Below are 21,034 nucleotides of genomic sequence, written 5' to 3' on the forward strand. Positions count from 1 at the left end.
GATGTCAATGCAGGCAGATCAATAATATTGTTGAATATTAACGTGTGAGGACGCAATGTCAACATGCCGATTTTGTATCTATAAGACTACTAATTTAATGGTTATGTGTTTTCTCTTAAATCTCTAAATTACCACATTGTTGATTCACATTTGGGTGAAAAAGAGAGTAAAAAGCATTTTAGTAGGTACAATACACCACCTGGAATGAAGGTATCCTTGCGGCAGTCATAAAGTATACCAGGATGCAGAGGTCTTCCTAGAGCTGCCACTTCAATGGTCTGTGATTCCATGGCTGCAGGAAATAACAATGAACAATGGAGATATTTATACATTTGAAGTTTAATAATGAATACTTTATCGTTCTAAAATAATTTTTACTTGTTACTAATTTCATTAGTTTACTAATTGTTTTAACATTCCTTAAAATGCAATATAATTCCGTCTTTCAAAATTTAAAATCATATTAAGGCATAAATCCTTCAGGCTGCGTTTACATGCAACCAAATAATCCGTTTGTAATGGGATTGACGTCTCAGTCGCAGAGGCGTCGATTTCGGTGGGGACGGTGGGTACGCGTACCCACCAGATTTTGTCATGAGTAATTTTGTACCCACCACTTTTAACTTCCGTCCATAATAATTTGACTTTTGGTTCGATTTTTTGACCGTTTTCAGTGGTTATGAGGAGCAATATGAGAGAGAAATTTGGTAATCATTGTCTGACCCAACAAAAATCCATTATAATATTAATTTTATTTTATTTTTCGTGTTCGCATTTATGATGGAAAAAGCAACGTGTTAGGTCTTGGCTATGGATTTGACCGCTCTGAAAGCGGCACTAAAAGACTGCTTTAAAACTTTCACAGAGACCTCAAACAGAACAGCTGCCTTTCTTTAAAGTGAATTTCATTTTGTATTAATTGTATCTTAATTTTAATCAATGTTTCATAAACCAATTGCTTGGATTTAATAAATAATAAGTAAATATAGCAGACAATAGATAAGCACGACTCGGAGGCGCCGGCGCGTGAACTGGAGCTGGTCTCATAAATGAATCGAAACTCAGCGTATAAGGAAGCCTACTTGCCTATAGAAGCAGAAGAGTGGGTCACATGCTTTTTGAAAAATTAAGGCTTTCTTCATAAAACGAGTCAGACATCATCACATTTTTGTATACATTTTTATTTATTTACATTAGTAAGCTACAGCAGGCATGGCGCCAGGATTCCAGTTTTGGATGGGCCAGACCAATTGTGGGTGGGCCTTAAATTAAAAACGTTTAATTAAAAACGTTATCTAATCACTGTTTAACCTAATAAAAAGTATTGACTAATATATTGTTATATTATCTGTGCGTATACATAATATAGATTTTAATAGCTTGATGCTCTATAAATATTTTGTTGCATTGTTAAAAGTTTCGGTGCATAGGACAGACCTATCCGCGATCGCTCTCCATGGTTCTGACCAAAGAAGAGCGCTTTGGAATCTCCATTAGGCATCATACGAATCATACCTGGGCTGCATTTTCCGATAACGTTGTCTCTTAGCGCGCTACGAAGACTCTTAAGGTATAACTTAACCCTCAGAGGTCGGCAATCACGCCGGCGTGATCTGCTCGCTTTTTTCCTTATGAGTTGAATTGAGACCCGAAATACTCTTTTGACTTTGATTTTACAAAACAAGTTTCATACATCAATCGATTCTGTTAAATGTGTATTATTTTTGTGTATACTCACAATAAAAACAAAGTGTTGTGCTTTTTGCCAAATAAAGAAAAATAAACACGAGGCGAGTTCTGCCTTCTCTCTGTCAGTGCATTCTGAAACGCGTCCGAAAATGAACAATAACTCAGCGAATACTCAGTCAATCAGGCATACAGACACACAGGCATGAAGCTTGAATTCTCTTCTTTTAAATGAGGTAATTTATATAAACAAATATTCTCATCTTGTGAAATCTGTATTAAAAGAGAGCGATTCCAGTCGAGCTAATTAGAGCTCATTCAAAAGTAATGTGACACGCCCACGGAGAGCGCGCTATTCAAACGCAAACGGCTGAGGCAATCCACGCAAACCTGTGAACGCCCCCATATCAGCTCGAGAAAACACACAAGTTTATTCAGATCATTACTTGTTTACACCTTCTTGCAGCGCTGTGAGGAATAATAATAATGGAAAATGTCCCTCAGAAGTGCGGGTATATCGAGGAGCGAGCTGAGGAATACTAGTAAGTTTTTTCCTTCTCACGTGAATTTCTTCATGTGGGTTTCTGTTTATGAATGAATGAACGGCAGAGATGCGCGCTGTTTACCACAGCTGGCAAAGACAGTTTAAATTTAAATTGCGTGTGTGAATGAATGATGATGTTTTAGCAAACTGTATTGCTATACTGAGATGAGTAAAAATCGACTGAAATATGTTGAAATAAAATGTAGGCTATTTGTATAAGCAACGTATTAAACTGCAAATTAACAATATGCCCTAATATTTCATGAAAACAACGTTACAGTCAGGCGAAATATGAAAGTAATGAATACATAGATAAAATGTAGACCTATAATCATTTTTTTTTTACAAAGAAAAGAGTACACTTGAAATATTGTTGAAATTGTAATTATTGTTGTAATTGTAACCTTTTTAATAAAATAGCAAAACATATTTACAAGATAGATGTAAGCAAAATCTTAAATGGTCAATATAAGTCTTCTTCTAAATATCTCTTTTGTCCTTGCATTGTGGCTCAGTCAGTGTCACACCTGAATGAATGGCTCATTATGCAGAGTGGGTGGGACATTGTATTCTCAGGTGTAAACCACTCCTCGTTCACGCCCCCCTCGCATATTGGCTTTCCAAGCAAAACCTGTTTTACATCAATTTAAATCAATGTATGGTTTTATGTGAACGATAAAGCAAGACTATTTTCACATAATTTTGAAGAAAAAACTCTAGGCGAGGACATCCATTAGCCAAAAGTCTTATTGACACATATTTACTATGTGTTTTGTGGCCTTATTTCAGAAATTTTAGTTTTAAGTTTTTTCAATAACCATGCATAAACATTATTCTCTCAAAAATGAAAACATGTACATACACGTGGCTCACATATTATGGTAGCCCTGTTTGTGCTTTATAGAGTGAATTTGCACCTTTGCCATTAATATGTTTATAAGCAACTGAAAAAAGCACAAATGTCAGGGCATGTCAGAACATCTCAAGGGCCCCAAAAACAGCCCAGACCCCAGAGGGTTAACTAAAGGTATACTACCACTAAAGGTATATCATTGCTAGGCGTTGGGTTGGAAAATGTTACGTCAATATTGATTATGAAAGTGAGCATGAAGCATGATAAAGATATAATGCATCATGAGATGCACAATATGTCTGGAGACATGGAGTGGGTAAAACATGATTTTGACCACTGTAGAAAGACTCTTTTTAAAAGATTTTCGTTTTGTATAAATTGTATCTTAATTTTGATCAATGTTTTATCAACAAATTGCCTGTATTTTTAATAAATAATAAGCTAATATACAGCAGACAATGTAAGGCACCGGCACGATCACTAGCATTGGACGTGAACTGGAGGGGGCCGAAACTCAGCTTGTGCCTCACAGATTTGAGAAACAGGCTATCTATTTTAGAAAGCTTGAAATGTCTACTTTTAAACAAAATATTCGAAACCAAAAGAAATAGGCTACTCTCTGATTATGTAATCCGAAATGTGCATTTCTCTCTGGCGTTCATGGCGAGTCCACATCGTCAACTTCATCTTTGCAGCAACACAGAAAACCCCAGTTTATTAATAAACAATTGAATGTCTCCTTGCTAATTTAGACACATTCATAATCATTACTTTTACCGGTTCTTTGTGGCAGGCTTTATGCGTGCGGTCGTGTGCTTGAGTGCGGCTATATTACGTAAATGCTCATTATCCTGTAGGCTATATAAGTAATTAAATTAATATAAAGGGGATTTGTCCACTAATGGCTTAAATGAACAACTACTAGCCGACTAGGAAAAAAACTTTAGTCAGAGGCAGCCCTTATTCCACATATTTTCAAACGAGCAGGACATCTGTGTTGAGCGAGCGACCCTGAGCGGAATGAGCGAGCGGAGTGGAATATTCAGAAATGCCCTCTCCGCTCATGAGCTCTGATCGGAACAAACCCGAACCACTGTCTGCTGAACTTGCACAGAAACATCAAAATATAACCAGCTTTTTAAAATGTTTTTTAAAACTAAACATTTAGACTATTTGAGCACAAATTATGAGCTTAATGACGATTTTCTTGACACAATTAGAATATAGTAATATTTTTTTTTTTTTTTTTTTTTTTTTTTTTTAGTTTTGGGTGGGCATGTTGAAAAGTGGGGCCATGCCTAAGCTACAGGACATCGTCTTTCAAAACATGACCTGCGCGAAAGAGGAAAAAAAATGAATGCATCATTGTACCCAGCACTTCTGAAAATGCACTTCCGAATGCGTCTCTGTCCCCAGCACATTTCAAACCAAACTGACGCCCATGCATCGGACTGAAAAGCCTTCATATACACACCTTAATCGATCCGACTGAGCTCGATCCAAATGAAATTTTGATAGGATTAAAAGGGGAGGTTTATTCCTTTTCTAATCGATCGAGAGAAACCGTGCACTTCAACCCTATTGCTTTATTTATTGTTCATAAACATTGCAATCCATTAAATAATTTTTAACCAAAACCAATTTTGTGGTGAAATGACATATGCATCTGATTAGTTTGAAGACATATTTTTGTTCCTAATGCATTTTGAGTCTTCCTGCAATACTGCTGAGATCCAAACACCTCATGATCTGTAGGTGGCTGTTACGTCCCGTGTGATAAGTGTGACTTGTGTTTTGGAGTTTGTTCTCTCTCCCTCTGTCTCTTGCTCTTTACTTTGGTTTTCAGCAGGTTGATGCGGGTATTTAATTGTCTCGTTCATCTGTCAATCTTAGAGATGCATACTGACAACATCGTGTGTTTCCTCCAATGAGGGCTCAGAGTGTGGAAATTAAAACTTTTTCGGTGTTTATAGGTACACACTAAATCGAGTTAAACTTACACTTTAAGTAGTGTTACTTTTTTTTACACTTCATAGAGAAAACACTTTTAGGCCGTGTGTCCACCAAAGCGTTTTTTTCACGCGGCTGGCGTGTTTTTTCAATTGTTTTCAATGGGAGCGCCACGTTATTAAAACGCCATGAGCGTAACGAGGCGCTGAGCGGTTTTTACAGGTCGCTGAGAGTTGGAGAATGTTCAACTTTGGGTAAAACGCAGCGCTCATCACTCTCACTTTTTACCCAGCCGTCCAATCACAGTGGAGGTGGGGCGGGACTAATATCACACCGACCAACTGTCACAACATTCCTTCTGTACAACGATGTAGCCGCACTGGCATTAGTAAATATGTATGTACAGGACACGTAAACAAAATACAAGACTAAACGAATAACGAAAATGAGAGAGAGAGAGATCGGACAATGAGAGAGATGAGACCGGAAAATGAGAGAGATGAGAGAAAGTGAAACTAACATGTGCGATCAAAGAAAGATCACAGTTAGGCAAAATCGCAGACCAGGTAACCTTTGAGAGCCAACAAGAAATCAGAGGCAATTGCCAGAGAATGTTGGTGAACATTCTCTAACTAAAACACTATTGATTAAAGAATACTTTTCAAAACCACACCTCTATTATAGAGCAAAACTAATCACACATACATATCGGAAGGTATACATTCAAGAGCCATATTTCTATATGAAGTTGCACCCAAAGGATGTTTTGTGTGTGTGTGTGTGTGTGTGTGTGTGTGTGTGTGTGTGTGTGTGTGTGTGTGTGTGTGTGTGTATGTGTGTGTATGTCACATAGAAAGTTTCGTTATCTCTCTGTGGGTCCTTTTGAAGCTCCCCACAGGGAAGAAGAATGTTGGTTTCAGGTTTCTGGAGTATCTCTGAGATGCCAGAAGTGTCAGAAAAGTCCATTTGCTCCAGTCTCTCTGGAGCCGGCGTATGATTTGTAATTTTGAAGTCAAGAGGTTACAAGCTTTAGTAAGCTTAGCAAAGAACGTTTTGGGGAGGAATGTGCTTAGAAAGCACAGAGAGTCCGAATTTGTTAATTCAGAATCAAACGAACGAATGATTCAAATAGCCCAGTCGCTACAAAGACATCAACCAGCAGACCTAACCGAACAAAATGAATGGAAAATAATTTTTTAGTATGAAACAAATTATCTGCTAACTCAGTTACAAGTGTGCTGCGGATATTCTGTATAGAGGTCTGCACGGGCTTTAAACTGAAGCCCGAACCCGGCCCGTTCCCGCGATCATTTAACCCGACCCGACCCGACAATTACTTTTACATGTTAAGCCCGAACCGGACCCGAACCCGAGGTCCACTCTGTTTCTCACACCAGCCTACCGAGACTACCATTTTTGCAATATGTTGTACTTAAAGGGGCTATATGCGTTTTTCTGAAATTTAAACTCGCGATTGACACCCGTGGCCAAAAAACAGAACTGCTCTTCCTTTCTGCTCGCTCTCGCAGCGCGCGCTCGTACGTGCACACTTCACAAGTCATCTGCTGCAAGGAGGTCAATATTATGTTTACTGAGGTAAGAACAGTCAAATACATATATTGTTTGAGATAAGTGTTCTCTTATCATCCATTGCACTGCTTGCGAGTGTAGGCTACTTGCTGACTAGCGGTGGTGGCAGAGTGATCTGAAACGTTTAACATGAACGCGCTTGACGTCACATCCGCAGACAGGGCGGGAAAAATCCGACCCGACAGAAAATAGGAAAAATAGGTAACAGGCTTATAGGTGCACCCACTGTGAGCGGACAAGGTGTCAGTATGCTCATCAGGAGATGTTTGAGTCATACATGGTCAAATAAAAAGGCTATTGTTACATTTATTTGGGGGAAAAAGTTGCATATAGCCCCTTTAATGATTGCTTGAAACGGTAAGGCCATCCTTAAAAATATTTTGGTTTGCCGTAACAGCCAGAAAAAGAAAAAAAAAGGTCGGTAGGTCGGTCTGTATTTTTTTTTTCGAGATACAATGTAAAAAAAATATATATATATAAAAAAATATATATATTAAATAACAATTAGAAAACCTGTATAAACTGAACACCGAAGAATAATATTATAGCGGTGGTAACGTGTTCATGTAACATAGGCTAAGGGTGCGCTGCCAATAACACGCCTAAAAGCTGTCAGGGAAAAGTAGCCTAATGATTATTAGTATGTCAAATATATCAAGGAGACATTTCAATTGTTTATTAATAAACAAGTGTTTTCTGTGTCAAAGATGAAGTTGACGATGCTGATTCGCGATCTTCGCAGTAGTGAACGTGCCAGAGAGAAATTCACATTTCATTACATAAGCAGAGCACAGTCTGTTTTCTTTCGTTTTGAATTGTTTTGTTTAAAAGTACACATTTCATGCTTTCTATATATATAATATATGTCTCAAGTCTGTGATTCAAGTAGCTTATAGCCTATACGCTGTTTTTCAGACCAGCTCCAGTTCACGCGCCGGCGACTCCGTGTCCTGATTATATTGTCTGCTTTAGCCTATTTAGCCTCTCATTTATTAAATTCAAGAAATTGGTTAATGAAACATTGATTAAAATTAAGATACAATTAATACAAAACAAAATTCACTTTAAAGACAGGCTTTCTAAAAAACAAACTTAATGAAGTGGTCAAAATCATGTCTGCCCACTCCATTTGTCTCCCGATATTTTCGGGATCATCTTATCTTATTCATGCTTTTCACTTTTCATATAATCTCAACATGAAATTTAAAAAATATATATTATTTTATTTAAACATGAATATGAAACTAAATCGTTTTTTTAATGACTGGGTTACAACACATAGGCCTATTAGCCTACAAAGAAATTTAATGTCGGTGCGTCTTGCCGGTGAGCATGTGAGGGGAGAGATAGGCTACAATTTTAGATCAATCATATTATTTTGCTCGATATGCCAATTCTTAATATTTGGTGTTTTAAAATTAAAGTGAAAGTCTGTGAAAGTTTTAATTGTAGTGCCGCTTTCAGAGCTATTTAAACAAATATATCCTTCTCAGTTTGATTTATGAAGGAAGAGAACGGCATCGACAGTCTGTGTATGCACATTGCACATCTGCGCACGCATGTAGCCTACTTTCTCTCTCGCGCGTGCCGGTCACCACAACACAGAAAGCAGGCAAAGCACACGGCACGAAAACTATATATAGCCTATTTAGTTTTTCTTAGTTACAAACCCGAACCCGACCCGAACCCGAGGCTGTTCATTAAACATTAACCCGAACCCGACCCGAAACCCGCACATTTTTCGGGACCCGTCGGGCTCGAGTCGGGTAGCAGACCTCTAATTCTGTATCATAGCAACGAAGCGTCTCAACTGAAAAAACGCTGCGCTGCCAAAACGCTCTCAAGCGCCCACAGCGTTTTCAGCAGAGCGTCTAGCGTTTTCAGCTGGCTAAAAACATTTTGGTGGACACACGGTCTTAGGCCCCAATCACAACTAATGCGTTTTTTGCAGTGAGAGGCGCCATTTTTGAATTGTTTTCCTATGGCAGTAAGCGTTCTGTACTCTGTTTATGCGATCCAGGCGCCTCGCGTTTTTTCCGCCGGCTACGCCTCGTGTTTTTGCAGTTGAAGAAAAAGCAACTCCGAGCAGAAAAAGCGCCCGACGTCATCGCGTTTTTTTCCACTGTCCAATCAAATGAATGGAGAGGTGGGCCTTCCGTTGTAGTAATGAAAGCTACAGTTGCCTTGAACGCCAGGAGAGTGCAATGATGGAGGATAAACTCTCTCGCGGGTTAGCAGGAGCTTAACGACTTCACGAACAGTAACTACCACAATGTTAACAGAAAGTAAATAACGATAATAAAAGGCTGATTTGACGTTTACTTGACTGAAAGGACAGCTGTTTCAGTGGTTGCCTATAGCAACAACAAAAAAACGCAGCGCACTGCTCGCTCTGTGTGATCGCTCACACTGCTTTGTGCGCCTTGGGTTTTGGACCATTAACAGCAAAACTGTGTTTTTTCCCCCTCACAAGCTCCATTTACACCAGGTGTGTTAATAGATTAACACCAAGGGAGTTTTTTCAACACTAATATAGTGTTCATACAAACCCTGATTGAGGTAAATAAATGTAATATGTATTTGGTTGCATTCTGACTAAGAATACAATCTGTCCAATTAGTTAAACAAGCCATTTAAATTGAGTTGTTTCCAATTTTATTGTATGTGGTTAGAAATAAAATTGTGAAACGCTTTATCATTGTCTGATATCTGTCTCAGCCACTGCATATCTGTGTGCACTTGATGTACCTGTGGGTCCCCGGCCAATTTCCGGGGTGGCGTAGTCGGTTTAGTGTATTAAGCTTTGTATTAAGCTTGTGGTGTCATACTGCCTGTAGACTGAATACTCTTTTGTTTATGTTTGTGGAACCATAAAAAAAAAAATAAAAAAAAACATTGTGGATACTTCAGTTAATGACACACAATATTAAAAATCAAGCCTATGTAATGTGTCTTATATTGTGTATTTGTATTTTATCTTGTGGACTAGGCTATTAAACATATGTTATGTGGCAAAGCTTTTTCAGGTCGGTACTGAATAGAAACAATGTTTTTATGATCCTTCTTATTAATAAATAAATAAAAATAACATTTTGGAGATTCTGCAAGGTGTATGTAAACTTATGACTTAAGTGTAAATGTAACAAAAATCATAACATTATTAGAAGCCAAAATGTTGCAATGGTTATCACCTTCTCATGTTGCTATGGTTACTATGTCAGTCATCGCAATTTCATGACTCACAGGACAAAAATTTAGTGGATTAACTCCCACATTTAAATGCAGTTATCACTCTTTATAATCTACAGTGTGAACGTAACCACTGGTCCTCTAGAAGCATGAAAAACAAAACTATTATTTTAATTTCAGAGAAATTCCAATTTTTAATAATGGTCCGTCCCGGAAAAAAATGTTGCCTGTCAATGACGCAATATCCGCGCTATCCTTGGTTTCCGCAATATCACTTGGACAAAAGCAAAAGTTGTGGTTATAGCTGTTGTGTACATCATGGATCACGATTACTCTGTATATCTCTGATTTCATTTCCGGTATGCAAATTTTCCAACCATTTTGAATTTTCAGAAAAATCTACTTTTTGAACTCCTCATAGTCCGTTTGTCAAATTCACTTGAAACTTGTCATGCATCATCAAGGGACCCTCATGGCAAAATGTTGTCAAAAGAATTATGATCGGTGATTCACGCTCGCCATGGGACGCCAAAACGTTTGAAGTAGGCGGGGCCACTTTCACTAAAATGGCTATAACTCTTGAAAGCATTGAGATATTTTCACCAAACTTGTTATACTCATGTACGAGCTCATTTTGTGGTCACACAAAAAAATCCACAGCGGTTCACCACTTGGTGGCACTAAAATACGAAAAAGGCATAAAACAGCTTACAACTAAGCTACTGTTAGTCCGATTGACTTGAAAATGGGCATGCAGTGTCTTTGTCCAGGGTGCCATGCCTTTCTATGAGGACATTGGCGAATCTCGAAAAACTTGGCCGCCATTAGCCAGTGAAGTTTGAGCACCTATTACACAAGGTTAAAGAAAGGTTGATCGGAACAAAACATGGTGGGCATGTTCAACTCATGGCCCTAGAGGTCTGTAAGAATTTTGAAAGAAATCGGCCACTAGGTGGCGCTAACGAGTTTTATGTCTCTGTAATCACGCAGTGTTTTACACATCCACACAATATGCCTATCATTTGATAGATCTCCTCATACTGAACAACTTTGCCTTAAGAACCACTGCTGTCAATCAAATAATTTGTTAAATATTTGTGATTATTTGAAAATTCCACTTTTTCGAACTCCTCATAGACCGTTTGAGAGACTAAGGACCCGCATGGCAAAAAGTTGTCAAAAGAATTTTGATCGATGAAACCGTTTAGCAGATACAATTTTTTATATATTTCTGGTATGGCCCATTGTGAGTAACATGTCTATATATTGTGTGCACAAAGTAGAAACTTCACAAAACTGTGTAGATATGGAGAACAACTGATTTTGAAGAAACGTGCCAGGTTTCAAGGATTTCTGATGCTCAGAGGGCTCACAGTACATTCTATCAAACATTTAAACTGACGATAAAGAGTCCTTCAGGTCAATCGCTGCGAACCAATCCTGCGGCTGGATGCATTCGAAAATGCGTTTGGCCATGAGCATCTTGAACGGGATCCCTTGAACTTCCTTATATACCCACGAGGTAGGCCGGAGTTTCCACTGCCATTGGCTCGTTTTGTAATACTCGAAGGTGATAGGCTTCTAAGCGAAACCCCTATTTCGTCGTCACTGACGTAACTCGTAGTGACCATGAAAAGGGAACAGGTCTTCTCTGTCGTACCAGCGTCAGTTGAGAGTGTGTGTCTGACGTTGGATGAAAGCCTTACGACAGTCAAGTGTACCAATGGAGTTGATAAGACTTTGACTGTCACAGAGGAGTTTCTTCTGTTGGTGCCTATGACCGACACCACAACAGCTGAGGACATTTTCCGCTCAGTCGTTGGAGCGCTGGACAGAGCCAGGGCGGACTGGTCCCGCGCCGTAAGCCTGGCTACAGATGGTGCGCCGTCAATGATTGGGGAAAAAGGCAGGTGTTGTGACAAAGTTCAGAGAGAAAGTACAAGCCGCAGATGGAGGGGGTGATTTTTGGACATTTCATTGCATTTTGCATCAGGAGGCATTTTGAATGTGGATCCTTTAGACCAATATCAGTTCCTAACGTGGACTATAGATTATTCACCTCTATCATGGCCAAAACACTTTATAATAACTGCATACTATTAATCATTAGTCAAGCATTAGTAAACCGTTAATTCATCATTTATAAAGTATTAATAGACATTAATAAGCAGTTTATAAATACAGTTATAAATGCTGTGTTCTTGATTTAAAAGCATATCTATAGTGTGTTTAATGATTGTATTTTCATAATTTATTAATGATCACTTTATCATTTCTAAATGAAGTATTGCATTATTTACAAACCGGTTATTTAGGAGTTGTCAGTGGTTCATAAGATCACTTAGAAAGTGTAAGTAAATGATTAATAAACTATTTAAATGTACATTTATACATCTTATTTTTCAGACATATAGTAATAGTTACTTAGTGTGTTAATAAATGCTTTATTAACACATATTTCTACTGTAATTCAGGGTTAATTCAGGTAGTTATAAAGCATTTAGTAGTGGTCAGTTAACTATGTGTGTGAGCTCGTCTAAAGTGAGGACTAGTTATGCCTTGTAAAGCTTTTACAAAGGAGATTTAAAGGCTGTTAATATTTCTATGTTCTGTATCACAGTGTTGTGTTTGTTTCCTTTTTCTGTTTAGAAGATCAATGAGCCTTTAAATCTCCTTTGTAAATGATTTACAAATCATAACTAGTCCTCACTTTAGATGAGCTCACAAACATAGTTAACTGACCACAACTAAATGCTTTATAACTACCTGCATTTACTACATTTACTTACACTTTCTAAGTGATCTTATGAATCAATGACAACACCTAAATAACTGGTTTGTAAATAATGCAATACTTCATTTAAAAATGATAAAGTGATCATTAATAAATTATGAAAATACAATTAATAAACACATTATAGATATGCTTATAAATCAAGATTAAAGCATTTATAGCTGTATTTATAAACTGCTTATTAATGTCTATTAATGCTTTATAAATGACGAATGAACTGTTTACTAATGCTTAACTAATGATTAATAGTGTGCAGTTATTATAAAGTTACCAAATTTTTACCTAAATTGATACATAATGATCAGACAGGCTTCGTACGACAACGTCAGACACAATAGAATATACGAAGGACACTACACATCATGAATCATATACAAAAAAATTATATGGAATAGTGATAAGCATAGATGCTGAAAAAGCATTTGATTCAGTTAATTGGACTTTTATTTGGATTACACGACACAATTATAAAAACTATACAGTCTCTATATGATAAACCCACAGCTAAGATCAAAATCAATGGATAATAATCAAATAGTTTTACCCTAGAAAGGGGTTCGAGGCAGGGTTGTGCACGGTCACCATTACTTTCCGCACTATATTTGGAACCATTAGCTCAACACATCAGACAGAACGAGGATATCATTAACATTAAAGGAACAGAACACAAACTCGCTTGTTATGCAGATGATATTCTGATATATTTAGGGCAGCCAACATATTCATTACCAAAACTGATGCAGTCACTTGAAACATATGGCCAATTATCAAATTATTATAAAATTATAAAATAAAATAATAATAAATTATTATTAAGAACACAGGCAAATCAAATGTCATTGCAATCATGTTTATTAAAGGAAATTTGCGCACAATATTGGAAATAATTACATTTTAAACCATGAAGGCGAGCCAGTGTATATTTATTTATTTATTTATTAACATATCTTTATTGCGAGGATTAACCCCTTGAGATGAGACATCTCGTTTTCGAGGGGGTCCTCCAGTACATCAAAGCAAAAAATAACCAAAACAGCAGAGCAAATATCACGGTCAAAGACAGCACAACAAAACACAACAACACACTCACACCAGCTCACAATGCTCAACCCCACCCCACCCAACACGAACCCCACAAGTGACATGACAAAAAAAAACAACCACATGACTAGCATTGCACAAGATCAAGGACTAAGAGTAACACAAACAAGAACATTGATGATGATAAAAAACAATAATAATAATAAATAAATAAATAAAAATGAGGACATAAAAATGATAAATAGTAAACACATGACCAATAAAGTCCAAGGTCAAACAAACAAAACTAGAAACAAAGACAAATGTTCCGAAGATGTTCCCCGAGAGCCCTTCGGAATGCTGTAAGTGAAGTTAAAGAACGGATAGAAAATGGAAGATTATTCCAATCATATGGAGCCTTAAAACAAAATGCATATTTCCCTACCTGTCTTTTAACTCTAGGAACAACAAAAAAGATCTGATCATTGTGTCGCAGTATAGCGAATTATAAAGCACTAAGTGTTGCTTGAGATAAACTGGATAATTAAAGTAAAAACTTTTAAAAATAAACTGTAGCCAGTGATACTGTCTCCTGGCAGAAGGGGCAAACCAGGACAACTGTCTGTACAACACACAGCGGTGTGTCCTAAAGGGACAGCGGAGAACAAAACGGCAAAGACTGTTATAGACCACATCAATGGAATGCAAACAAGAAGCAGTAGTGTTCTGATAAATAATATCAGCATAGTCCAAAATAGGCAGGAGCAGCTATAAGACTATTCTTTTCCTGACCAGAAAATTAAAACAGTTAACAGATTGATAAAGTATTTTAAGACGAGAGTTAAGTTTGTTTGTCATTGCTTGTACATGAGTTTTAAAAGATAAATCAGTTTCCAGCCAAACACCAAGATACTTAATGGTCTCAGTTGACTCTAAAGGAGAGGAGTCGAGAAAACAAAGATTAAGGTTGTTTTCACCTATATCCAAGGCTTTTCTATGAAACAATAAAGAGAAGGACTTTGATTTATTAAGGAGAAGTTTATTAACCAATAGCCACTGCTGTACAGAATTGAAGTCGTGCTGTAAAGAGAGGTTTATCCCGGAGATGGTAGGTTTACTACAGTAAATGACTGTATCATCGGCATAAAGATGAATATTACAGTCTGTACAGCATAAAGGCATCATTAACAAAGATAGAAAATAATAAAGGTCCCAGAGAAGAACCTTGATGAATGCCTTTCACTATGCCTGTATAATCAGACTGACAACCCCTGTAGGACACACCCTGACGACGATGATGAAAATAACTATTAAACCAGAGTAAAGATGATCTCGAGAGGCCAATAGCATGCAATTTATCCAATAGAAGATAGTGATCAACTAAATCGAACGCTTTGGAGAGATCTAAGAAAATGGCGCACCAGTACACAGATTGTCATCAAAGCTAGAAAATATATCATTAGAGAGTTTTAAGAGAGCAGTGGTAGTGGAGAAATATTTTCTAAAACCTGATTGGCATTGAGTAAGTAAATTATTATCAGATAGATAGTCCGATAATTGATTAAAAATTATTTTCTCAAAGACTTTAACCACACTATTAATTATTGATATTGGCCTATAATTGTTCAGAACTTGTAAGTCTCCACCTTTGTGCAAAGGAATGACTTTAGTACATTTCCAAGCGAGGGGCACTTCACAGGTATCAAATGACATGTTAAAAAGCACAGCCAGTGGGGGTGATAGCACATGCGAGGCAAGTTTAATAAACTTACCCTCAAGGCCATCAGGGCCAGGACCACTGCTATTGGAAAGCTTATTAATGGCCTGTTGAACATCCGTTGATCTGACCTGTCTAAATTTGAAAGAGCTACCGCAGGGTTGGCTATTAAGCCTCGGGTCTGCATCAAAAACAGGAGGTTGAACAAGCGGTGTTTGAGAAAAAAGCAAACTAAAGGCATTGGAAATCACGGCTGGATCATTAGTTATTTCATTATTAATTATCATATTATTTGAAGTATTATTGGACTTACCAACTAGGGTGGTAACTCTCATCCAGAATTGCTTTGGGTTACTTAGATCATTTGACAGACTATCTCGGTAATAGTTAGCTTTAGCATTTCTTGTTTGAGTTGTACATAAATTTCGTAATCGTTTGCATTCCTCCCAGTCATCAGGCAGTTGTGTATGTTTATGTTTAACCCAGGCCCTATCCCTCTTTTTAAAAAGATTAATAAGATCACCATTAACCCAAGGCAGATGATGGCCTTTAACCTTAATGGATTTCCATGGAGCATGTCTGTCAATAACTAGCCCAACTTCAGTATAAAAAAAATCCCATGCAGCTTCAACATCAGGAATTAAGTAAAGCCTGTCCCAATTTATCCTTCGAAGGTCATCAACAAATAAATTATTATTAAATAATTTAGTTTCCCGTACCTTGATATATTTAGGTGGAAGATGAGGAGTTGCAATTTTCCAGATACAATGGATAATGGAATGATCGCTAAAGCAGTCAGAGAGAACTCCAGAAGTCATTATTCTGTTTGGATGAGAAACAAGAATCCAGTCAATGAGAGATTTAGAGTTAGAGCCGACTCTAGTGGGCTCAGTGATGATTTGAGTCAAATTAGCACCATTAACCATATTACGTTCTGTAAATGTAGAAGAATCATTCCAATTTAAATTAAAATCCCCCAACAGAATAATTTCTCTTGAGTCTCCCAATAATGATACCGTAGCTAAAATGTTCTTAACAGACTCTAATTTAGGAGTTGTAGGTGGTCGATAAATATTGCCTATTATCAAATGTTTATTTTCATGAAGAATTACCTTAACAAAGAGGCCTTCAAAAAGCTCAGGTTTCACCTCAGGAATAATTAGCTGTGAACTCAGATTAGATGAAATATAAGTAACGACTCCACCTCCCCTGGATCCTCTGTCAGCCCTATACATTACATAATTTTCAAGGTGAATAATAGCATCAGTAATATTATTAGTAAGCCAAGTTTCAGATAAAGTGATTATATTGGGATTGTTATAGGATAGCCATGCTCTAAGCTGATCAATTTTAGGGAGTAAACTACGGATGTTAAGATGGATAGCATGGAGACCTTTACCCATAAAATATATATTTGTGATCATTGAAAATAGAGCTAACTAACCTTGTAAGGTAAAAATCGTGAAAGTGAAGACGAGGTGAACATGAGAGCCAACACCATATACACACACACTCAACCATACCCACATTTAAAAAAAAAAAAAACAAAAAAAACAATAACACAAAGATACACACAAAAGCAAAATAACAAATTAAACTAAACTGTCTTCATTCACTCCCCTGATTATAGAACCACTGAGTTACTTCCAGTAACACAACTAAGTGCTTCAAGAATTATTATAAATCCCTTAAAATGAATAAGTGAAATAAATTAATAAGCAAAAAGAAAACACACACAATACAATTTTGTTTGCTTATATTCAAGAAACCCAGCGGAGGAATAAAATAAAACAGCATATATTGAACAACTAAAAACAGCAATCTTCAGGGTCAGATACAAACATTCAAGTGCACGGGCAAAGAAAGAAAAAGAAAAAAGAAAAAAAAAAGAAAAGAAAAAAAAGACAGGATACCTAGGAGACGTCGTACATAACGTAGGCAAGGCTACTAGATACTACTTGGATACTTGTGAAAAGCAAAATAGCATAGCATCATTATTTTTTTTAAAGAAAGTACAAAAAAAAAAAAAAAAAAAAATGGGAACAACCTTTTATCACAAGGAACCCTAATACCAACTGAAGAAACATTGAGCCTCTGGTTGAAACAAAATAAAATAACTCCAGGCTTAAATCCTTTTCTTTTCTCTTTCTTTCCCCTCTCTCCCGTTCTTCCCTCTCTTCCCCTTTCCCCCCCCTTTCTTCCCTTTTCTCTTTCTTCTCTTTTCCTCTTTCCCCTTTCTCTCTCTCACCCTTTTCCTCTCTCTCTTTGAGAACAAGTCTATCTGTCACCACGAAGTGACGTCAGACATATGGGAATATATCACACAAGCAATGTGCAAACTTTGCTCTAGAGTTATGCTGGTGAGGAAGTCTCAAACCCCAGTCAATTATTCAATACAGAAAGTGAAAGTAAAACCATCTGAGACGATGCAGAGCTGAATCTATTTCAACGTGTTCATAACGGTATATAACTGTCTTAATTCATTTTCTTATTTCTCTTGAGGCCCATAGTGACAAAATACTGTATCTCTCCAAAACACTGCAGTGAAAGGGTTTCATATGAGCTGAGCATATAGTATGGGATGGGATGGGTTGGACCTCACTGCAGTACACGAGATACAGGGGGAGGGGTTGGACCTCACTGCAGTACACGAGATCCAGGGGGCGGGGTTGAACCTCACTGCAGTACACGAGATACAGGGGGAGGGGTTGGACCTCACTGCAGTACACGAGATCCAGGGGGCGGGGTTGGACCGCACTGCAGTACACGCAATCCAGGGGGCGGGGTTGGACCTCACTGCAGTACACACGATCCAGGGGGCAGGGTTGGACCTCACTGCAGTACACGCAATCCAGGGGGCGGGGTTGGACCTCACTGCAGTACACGAGATCCAGGGGGCGGGGTTGGACCTCACTGCAGTACACGAGATCCAGGGGGCGGGGTTGGACCTCACTGCAGTACACGAGATCCAGGGGGTGGGGTTGGACCTCACTGCAGTACACGCGATCCAGGGGGCAGGGTTGGACCTCACTGCAGTACACGCAATCCAGGGGGCGGGGTTGGACCTCACTGCAGTACACGAGATCCAGGGGGCGAGGTTGGACCTCACTGCAGTACACGAGATCCAGGGGGTGGGGTTGGACCTCACTGCAGTACACACGATCCAGGGGGCAGGGTTGGACCTCACTGCAGTACACACAATCCAGGGGGCGGGGTTGGACCTCACTGCAGTACACGAGATACAGGGGGAGGGGTTGGACCTCACTGCAGTACACGAGATCCTAGGGGTGGGGTTGGACCTCACTGCAGTACACGCAATCCAGGGGGCGGGGTTGGACCTCACTGCAGTACACGAGATCCAGGGGGCGGGGTTGGACCTCACTGCAGTACACGCGATCCAGGGGGCGGGGTTGGACCTCACTGCAGTACACGAGATCCAGGGGGCGGGGTTGGACCTCACTGCAGTACACGCGATCCAGGGGGCGGGGTTGGACCTCACTGCAGTACACGAGATCCAGGGGGTGGGGTTGGACCTCACTGCAGTACACACGATCCAGGGGGCAGGGTTGGACCTCACTGCAGTACACGCAATCCAGGGGGCGGGGTTGGACCTCACTGCAGTACACGAGATCCAGGGGGCGAGGTTGGACCTCACTGCAGTACACACGATCCAGGGGGAGGGGTTGGACCTCACTGCAGTACACGAGATACAGGGGGAGGGGTTGGACCTCACTGCAGTACACGAGATCCTAGGGGTGGGGTTGGACCTCACTGCAGTACACAAGATCCTAGGGGTGGGGTTGGACCTCACTGCAGTACACGAGATCCAAGGGGCGGGGTTGGACCTCACTGCAGTACACGCAATCCAGGGGGCGGGGTTGGACCTCACTGCAGTACACGAGATCCAGGGGGCGGAGTTGGACCTCACTGCAGTACACGAGATCCAGGGGGCGGGGTTGGACCTCACTGCAGTACACGAGATACAGGGGGCGGAGTTGGACCTCACTGCAGTACACAAGATCCAGGGGGCGGGGTTGGACCTCACTGCAGTACACGCGATCCAGGGGGCGGGGTTGGACCTCACTGCAGTACACGAGATACAGGGGGCGGGGTTGGACCTCACTGCAGTACACAAGATACAGGGGGCGGGGTTGGACCTCACTGCAGTACACGAGATACAGGGGGCGGGGTTGGACCTCACTGCAGTACACGGAATACAGGGGGCGGGGTTGGACCTCACTGCAGTACACACGATCCAGGGGGCGGGGTTGGACCTCACTGCAGTACATGAGATCCAGGGGGTGGGGTTGGACCTCACTGCAGTACACGAGATCCAGGGGGGGGAGTTGGATCCAGATCGAAGGGGTAGAGATGGGTAGGTTTAGGGGTGGGTTTAGGGATCAGGGGGTGGAGATGGGTAGGTTTAGGTATATGTAAGGTGGGAGGAGTTGGATCTGGATTTCGCGTTCTGCAGTGATGACCATCTCGGCACAGTGAGAGAGACAAGCACATTTTACCCTATAAGTTTAACACTTATCATTAAACCTTTAATATATATATATATATATATATATATATGTTTGGCGCACTTTGGATGGCTCTTGCCCGGTTTGGAAAAGAACAGGTTGAAAAAAGAATGAATGATTTGAAGAAATCACTTGGAAATATTTAATATTTTTAATTATTATTATTATTATTTATATTTAATGTATTATATTTTTATACTTAATATATATTCTCACCGTCAATCCTATGGGTTTTATATCGGAACTTGTCTTTCCTATAAACCTGACTGCTCATTTTACCATGGAATATTCAGCAGAACTAGCATATGAACGATGGATTTTAAAAAAATGATTCTTGGCATAGTTTATAATTATGTATTTGCATCCTTTTGATTTTATTTAAATCATAATATTTTCTAAATGTATGTATGTCACGATCCACACATGGAAAGCAGGGAAGATCCAATTTGCAGTAAGTATATTTTATTAAGGGAAAATCCAAAAACAGTAGTCAAGTCCAGGCATGGGTCAAATACCAATATAGCAATCCAAAACACAAGAAAAGCGCAGACAAGAAACAGACACTGAAGTGGCGTGATAAATACAAGGACTCCGTGACACATACTAAAACAGACAGGGTTATATACACAGGGAAATGACAATGCTAATGGGGAATTGACTGAGTGCAATGATTAATGACAAGGGACAGCTGAGTGCAATGAAGAAACAAGGATCGTGGGGAATGTAGTTCAGAAAGTGACAGACACCGTGGGGAAGGAGGACATCTAGTGGTTACCCAGGGAACACAAACCAGACACTGTGACATAACCCCCCCTCTACGGAGCGGCTACCAGACGCTCCAAGACGTGACAAACAAAACAAGAGTCCAGGCGGGAGGTGGACTGGTGGAGGATCAGGGGGAGGGATGGGGGGCCAGGTCCATGGAGGGAAACGGGGACAGGGAGTGACAGTTCATCTGGCGGCCAGGGCGGAGATGACAGTCCATCGGGCGGCCTGGGCGGAGACGACCCTTCAGGTGGCCAGGGTGGAGCAGGTAGTCCATCGGGCGGCCAGGGCGGAGACCTCCCCTCGAGCGACCACGGCGAAGACGACCCATCAGGCGGCCACGGCGGAGACTCTCCCTCGGGCGGCCAGGGCAGAGACGACCCCTCGGGCGGCCAGGGCG

At 39.7% G+C, this 21,034-nt stretch overlaps 2 protein-coding genes across 2 annotated transcripts in view; both read right to left on the bottom strand.

The window, feature by feature from the left end:
* LOC311095130 (uncharacterized protein) overlaps nucleotides 1-21,034 on the bottom strand; it is a 467,684-nt gene that overhangs the window by 266,381 nt on the left and 180,269 nt on the right. The window lies entirely within an intron of this gene.
* Nucleotides 1-21,034, bottom strand: part of LOC311095000 (neoverrucotoxin subunit beta-like) — a 34,305-nt gene that overhangs the window by 2,335 nt on the left and 10,936 nt on the right. Inside the window, exon 3 of the mRNA XM_084133281.1 lies at nucleotides 200-292. Coding sequence (XP_083989407.1) covers nucleotides 200-290 — 91 coding nt within the window. The 5' untranslated portion in view covers nucleotides 291-292. The remainder of the gene's footprint in view (nucleotides 1-199; nucleotides 293-21,034) is intronic.

The sequence above is a fragment of the Abramis brama genome (genome assembly GCF_963993115.1).
Source record: "Abramis brama genome assembly, chromosome: 1".
Taxonomy (NCBI): Eukaryota; Metazoa; Chordata; class Actinopteri; order Cypriniformes; family Leuciscidae; genus Abramis; species Abramis brama.